Source organism: Neopelma chrysocephalum, unplaced genomic scaffold (assembly GCF_003984885.1).
Source record: "Neopelma chrysocephalum unplaced genomic scaffold, ASM398488v2 Primary Assembly neopelma1_348, whole genome shotgun sequence".
Lineage (NCBI taxonomy): Eukaryota > Metazoa > Chordata > Aves > Passeriformes > Pipridae > Neopelma > Neopelma chrysocephalum.
The window spans coordinates 132,502-139,125 of record NW_020898012.1 but is presented as its reverse complement, the minus strand read 5'-3'; the positions used below and the strand labels follow the sequence as shown (position 1 = coordinate 139,125).

Genomic DNA, 6,624 nt, shown 5'->3' with positions numbered 1-6,624 from the left:
TGCAGTTCGTGCGCTTTAACCACACGCAGTTGGAAAGCTGTAAGAGCAGGGGATGGCGGAATTGAGGGCGCTCTCCCAGGGGGGTTTTTCCCATTCCCGGCTCTCCCGGTTCCCGGCGATCCCGCTCAGCACCGGACAGCGCTGCGGGCCCGGCGCTGTCCCGGAACCCGCGGCCGCGGGGGCGCGTTTCCCGCGGACCTTAATCGCGGCGGCTCCCGGGAGGGTTGATGGGCGGCTCGCGCGGCCAATCAGCGGCCGGCTCTCCCGCGGCGGCCAATGGGAGGGCGCCGTGGGCGGGCGCGCGCGGGGCGGCCGGGCCGGGGAGCGGCGGGACCGGCCGTGAGTGAGGGGGGGGCCGGTTACCGGGGCAACGGGGGGTGAGAGGGGGGGCGCCGGGGGTTTCGTGAGGGGATGGAGGGGCCGGGAGGGGGCTCGGGGGGATCACAGCGGGGCTGGGGGAGCCGGGGGGGGGCGGGGGACAGGGCCCCTTACCCGTGTGGGGGTTCAAGGGGGATCCTGGGCCTGTGTGAGGGGCTGGGGCCAGGCCTCCTCCTCGCCTTGAGGGGGCTTGGGTGCACCCCAACCCCTTGTGAGGGGGTCGGGCCGGGCTCCCTCCTCGCCTTGAGGGGCTCAGGGTGGACCCCAACCCCTTGTGAGAGCTCTGGGCCCCCTCCCCGCCCTGAGGGCCTCAGGGTGGACCCCGACCCCCTGTGAGGGTCTCCCCGGCTGAACATGCCCCTTTAAAACCGCCCACCCCGCTCCCAGCAATCCCTGTAGCCCCCCTCTCCACCTCTGCCTCCCTTCGGGGTGCTCCAGCAGGTTTACCCTGTGCCAGTGGCCTGGGAGGAGCCCCCTGCCCACCCTCCTCTTTTCCAGCGTGATCTCGAGGGGTTTCAGGGCTTGGAAGTGCTGGGACAAGTGTGGCTGTGGGGAAGGCGTCCTGTTTTCAGCAGAAAACCTGGGGTTTAGGGGTTCACGGATCAGGAAACCATTTGTTTTCCCTCCCACAGGGCCCTGCCTGCTTTACAGAATATTTTTCATCGCTTGGATGCTTCATTCTGAGCCACTAATCCGAGCAGTACCTGAGCTAATCCTTCGTTCCAGGCTGGTGCCACAGCCTGGGTGTCAGTGCTGCTGCCACAGGAGCAGCTCAGGAGAGCCACCAGGTATTCCTGGGGATTCCTTTCCCTCTGGGCTGCTTCCAGCCCCGCTCAGGGACACCGGCTGCAGCTGCACTCAGGAGCTCGAGGGTCTGGCGGGAGTTGGTTTGGGTTAAAAACAGGAAAGAGAGGGAAAAACCCGAGGTTGGGGGGTTTCTGGGTGGAAGCCAGAGGTGTGGATTTCTTTCCTCGTGGTTCAAACCCGGGAGCTGATCCATTGGTTGGGCTCAGCTGGATCCCACAGCAGGACTGGGCGTTTCCTTGTCACAGGGGGGCTGCTCCAGATAAAACCTTTAAAAACTTGGCTGGTTAGGGGTGGCCCCAACAACTCATTTACGTGAATTGTTAATTTAGCAGCGCTTCCAGGTTACTTTTTAATGCGATTGCATTTTTCCCTGGTGGTTCCCATGGCTCGTAAAGGCAAAAACTCCCTGTTTTCTCCCCCTGCCACAGGTGCTGATCCCTGGGTGTGTGTCTGTGCTCATGTCCCCGCTCTGAGGACGGGGGGGGGTTTGGCTGCCAGGATGAGGATCGTGGTGGCCAAGGTGCTGTGCATGCTGGGCATCTGTGTGCTGGTGCTGGCGGGGGCCCTGCTGCCCGTCAGGGTCATCGAGGCCGACCATGAGAAGGCCCAGCGCTCCAGGAAGGTCCTGGCCCTCTGGAATTCCTTCGGAGGGGGGGTCTTCCTGGCCACCTGCTTCAACGCCCTGCTGCCAGCTGTGAGGGGCAAGGTGAGTGCTGGCCATGCCTGTGCCAGGGACATCTGAGCCTGCAGGGGCTCAGCTCTCCAGGCCCCGCTCCCTGCGGGAATGGGGGTGATGAGGGGTCTGTGTCCAGCTGGATGTGGAGCCCCCTCAGACATCTGTGCCTGGTGCCTCATATCGTGAGGGTGAGCTGTGCCCACCTCCCTGCCCTACTGCTGGCTGTCTCCATGGGGTCACGGGGCATTTGGGGGATTTTTTGGGGCAACACAACTCCGTGTGTTTGGAACATGAGAGGGCAAAAGGATTCCCTGTCTCGTGGCAGGGTGTCCAGGGGTGTGGGAGTGCCATGGATGGGTCCAGCGCCCGTGTGGGGCCGTGTGAGCACAGCGGGAACGTTTCCCTTCGGAGGGATGGATTCACTGTGCATCCTTTGCCTCCTCCCAGCTGGATGAAGTCCTCAAGCAGGGGAACGTGACCACGGACTACCCGGTGGCCGAGACCATCATGATGGTCGGCTTCTTCGTCACGGTCTTCGTGGAGCAGCTCGTCCTGAGCTGCCAGAAGGAGAAGCCCTCCTTCATCGACCTGGAGACCTTCAACGCGGGCTCGGACGGCGGCAGCGACTCGGAGTACGAGAGTCCCTTCATCGCCTCGCCCCGGGGCCGGGCCCTGTACGGGGAGCACGGGGGGCACCCGCCCCACCTGAGCCTGCCCGAGCTGTCCCGCTCCGGCCCCCTGCGCCTGCTGGGGCTGGTCTTCGCCCTGTGCACGCACTCCATCTTCGAGGGGCTGGCCCTGGGGCTGCAGGAGGACGGGGGCCAAGTCATCAGCCTGTTCCTGGGCGTGGCCATCCACGAGACCCTGGTGGCCGTGGCGCTGGGCATCAGCATGGCCAGGGCCGCGCTGCCGCTCAGGGACGCGGCCAAGCTGGCCCTGGCCGTGTGCCTCATGATCCCGCTGGGAATCGGCGTCGGGATGGGCATCCAGAGCACCCGGAGCGCCGCCAGCGACGTCGTGTCCCTGCTCCTGCAGGGCATGGCCGGCGGCACCTTCCTCTTCGTCACCTTCTTCGAGATCCTGGCCAGGGAGCTGGAGGACAAGAGCCAGCGGCTGCTCAAGGTGCTGTGCCTGGTGCTGGGCTATGCCCTGCTGGCCGGGCTGGTGCTCATCCCATGGTGAGCCGGGAGCCTCGGGAAGCCAAGCTCAGCGGGACGAGCCGCCCCTCCCGCTGCAGGGACGCCGGAGCTCCGCGGGCAGGTGGAACAGCCCGGCCCAGGGGGTGTTTCCATGATTACCTGCAGGAGGAGGATCTCTTCCCGCGTGCTCAGAGGGAGATGAGTGAGGAACATCCCAAGGGATTGTCCCTGCCCGTGGGGCTGCGGAGATCAGCTGGCACAAACATTAAGGATCTGGTTAAAGGCTGCTTCCGAGAGCTCCTCGAGTGTGTGTGGCTTCCTGCAACCTCCACAATCCCCCTCTCCCTCCTGCCCCTCGCCCGCACTCCGGAACGAGGCGGGAGCCTGGTCCATGGGCTCCGAGGAGGTGAGAAACAGGACTGGAGCCGGAGCAGGTGGGAGCAGGGATTGCTGGGCTGCACTAAGCTGCTTTGGCTGGCTTAGTCTGGAGCAAAACCTGGTTGTAAGAGCTGCCAAAAATAACGTCCCCGTGGGGCTCCGGCATTCCCGGGGTGCTGCTCCCTCCGGCACAGCTTCCAGTGCAACCACCCAGGGCTGGGGGAGCTCAGCTTTCCCAGGCATTGATGGGGGAAATGAGGCCGGGCCCCTCTCCCTTCCTTCCTTCTCTGCATCTCATCCATATGCTGAGCATTCCCTTAGGAAAACCTCCAGCAGTGTGTTAACGTAGTGTTTGGGAATCATAGGATGAATCCCAGGATGGTTTGGGTTGGAAGGGAACTTAAAGCTCATCCAGTCCCACCCCCTGCCAGGGGCAGGGACATCTTCCACCAGACCAGGTTGCTCCAAGTCTTGGACACTTCCAGGGATGGAGCAAATCCTTCCATTATCCCTGTCCATTCCCTGGCACTCCCAGGGCCCAGGAGCTTGCAAGAAAGGGGCAGTAACAATTTCCAGCATTAATATTTTAGGAAAAGCACTTGTGTTTTCAGAGCTCTGCAGTGAGAGGGGTTGAGCAGTCGGAGCAGAGGCTGCTCCCAGGCTTTTCCAGGTTTCCAGAGGAATGGAATCTCTTCCATGGAGGGGGTGTGAGGTGGTGGAAGGGCTGCTGAGAGACACAAGCAGATCTCAGTGGCTGCAGAGCAGGGCCCCAGGGAAGCTCCATGCGCTGCCGATCCCTTTGGATGTGCTCTCCTGGGCGAGGAGCCGGGATCAGAGGCTGGAGCTGGGAACGAGCTTCCCCCCCAGCTGTGTGACACAGCCGGACTCAGGCAGGGGCTGCATTTTAATTACCCGGAGCCGCCGCTCCTGCAGCAGCTTCCGCCGGGGCTCCTGGAAGCGCTGATGGAATGACAAGGATGGCGCAGTGCCGGCAGCGGGAAGGAGGCTCGGAGCCGCCGCGGTGGCCCAGCTGCAGCATATGGAGGCAGCTGAGCATCATCTGACAGATCCTGGGGCTCGTTAGTGTAATTGCTGCAACATCCCCGAGTCAATTAATCTTCCTTTGAAAACCTGGAGTGGAGGGGGAGGCGGAGGGAGGTTATTTTGGGCCTGGGATGACACAAAAGAGCAGGATGAGGGGAGCGTGATTTGCCTCGGCGTGGCAAAGCCTCGGGGCTGTCTCAGCTCTCCTGGGGGGTGACATCGCTCCCCGGGGGGGTTCTCTGTGCTGGGGGGGTGAGGGGGGAGAGGTGACACCGTGCTGAGTGTCCCTTTTTGGGCCGTATCCTGCCTTTCACACCTTCCTTCTGCTCGACTTCAGGATCGGAGCTGCACTGGGGGGGCTGTGAAGTGCCGGGAGGTGCTGAGCTCCCCCCTCCTCATCCTGCTGCCCCGGGGGGGGTTTATCCACGGTACCATCCCGTGCTCCGGGGTGGGTGTCAGAGCCGAGGAGGCTCCCAATAAACTCCCTGCCCTTCTCCCCTCGCTGTCACTCGGTTGTTTGATGTCCCCCGTGGCCGCTCCACGTCCGACTCACGCGGCGGCTGCACGTGCCCCCCCCCCCCCCCCGGCAGCCAAAACCCCCCTGTCCGGACCCCCCCCATCATCCCCGAGCCCTGCTGAGCTCAGAGAGGGGACAGGACCCCTCTGGCACCCCCTGCCCGGCACGGCCGTGATTCAGCCCTGCGTGAGCAGCCGCCCCGCAGCGCCGGGCCCGGCGGGGAGCTGGGGCTCAATGGAACGAGGAGGAGCCGCAGGAAAACCATCAAGGAAACTCATTCATTCCCTCTAACGAGGAGGATCCGCCGGGCCCCGGGGGCTGCGGGGGGACTCGGGGAGGGGGGGCTGCGGCTGCCACCCACCCCCCCCCAGGGCCCTGTCACCTCTCGGGCAGGGCCGGGGTCCCCGTGGGCCCCCCCTGCTCCCGCTGGGATGTGGTGGCAGCGCGTGGGTGCTGCCGTGGCCCGGTGCCTGCTGCCCGCTATTAATAGCAGCTGCGGATTTTAATTGCTGCTGCTCAGGAAGGGGGGGAAAGCAGGAGCAGGAGCCCCCCTGGCAGGCCCTGGCTGTGACAGGCACCTTGAGACCCCCAGGGCCACCACTCACCTCCAGCCCACTCCCTGCCAGTGGTGGGGCAGAGAGCTGGGGACGGTCACCCTCGGGCCATTCTGGTCCCTCTCAGGCACTGGGGGGGGTGCTCAGCCAGCACTTGGGGGTCCCACAGTGACCCCAAGGGCCCCTCCAGGGTTTTGGGGCTCTGCCATGGGGAGATGACACCGGTTGGTGACAAAGGCCCCTGGTCCTGCAGTGGGGTGGCACCGTGGCCTCTGTGTCCCCAAGGCCCAACCCCGCTGCCCAAAACACCCCCAAAATGCCACAGGGGCTCACGGCACCTCTGCCAGGTTGGGGTGTTGGCATCCGTCTGTCCTGTCCCTGTGTCCCCTGTCACCACCTGTCCACGAGTGCCTGGGCTGTTCCTCGTCATGTGGGTCCATGTGACCTGTGTCCGTGTGTGGTTCCTGTCTGTGTGTCCCCATCCCCAGGTATCCTTGTCCGTGTGTCTGTGCATCCGTCTGTCCCCATCCCCACATGTCCCCATCTCTCCACGTGTCCCTGTCTGTGTGTCCCCATCCCGCGTGTCCCTGTTTGTGGGACCCCATCCCTGTGTATCCCTGTCTGTCTGTCCGTCCCCATCCCTTGCCATGTGTCACCATATGTGTGTACCTGTTTGTGGGACCCCATCCCTGTCCATGTGTCCCTGTCCCCATCCCTATCCGTGTGTCCCTATCCATATCTCTGTGTCCCTGTCCGTGTGTCCCTGTCTGTGTGTCTCCCTCGTGTGTCCCCATCCCTGTCCGCCTGTCCATGCCTGTGCGTTTCCATCCCGTGCATCCCCGTGTGTTTGTCCCTGTCCGTCTGTCCCCATCCCTGTCGGTCTGTCCCCGTCCCTGTCCGTGTGTCCCTGTCCGTGCATCCCCGTCCCTCTGTCCCCATCCCCGTCCGTGTGTCCCCGTCCCGCCGCCGTGTCCCGAAGCCGTTCGGGGCCGGGCCCGGGGGTCCGGGGCCCCGGGCGGGGCGGGCGCGGCGGGCGGGGCCGGCGGCGGGGCGGGATCGGCTCTGCGGCGGCCGCACCGCACCGAGCCGAGCCGAGCTAAGCCGAGCCCCGCCGAGCCGAGCCGGCCCCGC

General features: G+C 64.7%; 1 protein-coding gene across 2 annotated transcripts; it reads left to right on the top strand.

Annotated features, from left to right (window-relative positions):
• The first annotated feature begins 300 nt into the window (after positions 1-300).
• SLC39A3 (solute carrier family 39 member 3) lies at positions 301-4,918 on the top strand. 2 transcript variants are annotated; one of them, XM_027705774.1, is made up of 4 exons: positions 301-339; positions 1,011-1,166; positions 1,614-1,891; positions 2,309-4,918. In XM_027705774.1, the coding sequence occupies exons 2-4, from the start codon at positions 1,049-1,051 to the stop codon at positions 3,041-3,043; spliced, it is 1,131 nt and encodes a 376-aa protein (XP_027561575.1). In that variant the 5' UTR covers positions 301-339; positions 1,011-1,048; the 3' UTR covers positions 3,044-4,918. The 2 variants fall into 2 exon arrangements, with proteins under 2 accessions (XP_027561575.1, XP_027561576.1); XM_027705775.1 differs by lacking the exon at positions 301-339 and adding an exon at positions 358-377.
• The last annotated feature ends 1,706 nt before the right edge of the window (positions 4,919-6,624 follow it).

Bases quoted from the DNA above. Each gene is read 5' to 3' on its own strand.
- SLC39A3 (XM_027705774.1), top strand. From the start codon at position 1,049: ATGCTTCATTCTGAGCCACTAATCCGAGCAGTACCTGAGCTAATCCTT. The intron at 1,167-1,613 runs GTATTCCTGGGG...CCCCTGCCACAG, and splicing joins CAGCTCAGGAGAGCCACCAG to GTGCTGATCCCTGGGTGTGT. The intron at 1,892-2,308 runs GTGAGTGCTGGC...GCCTCCTCCCAG, and splicing joins TGCCAGCTGTGAGGGGCAAG to CTGGATGAAGTCCTCAAGCA.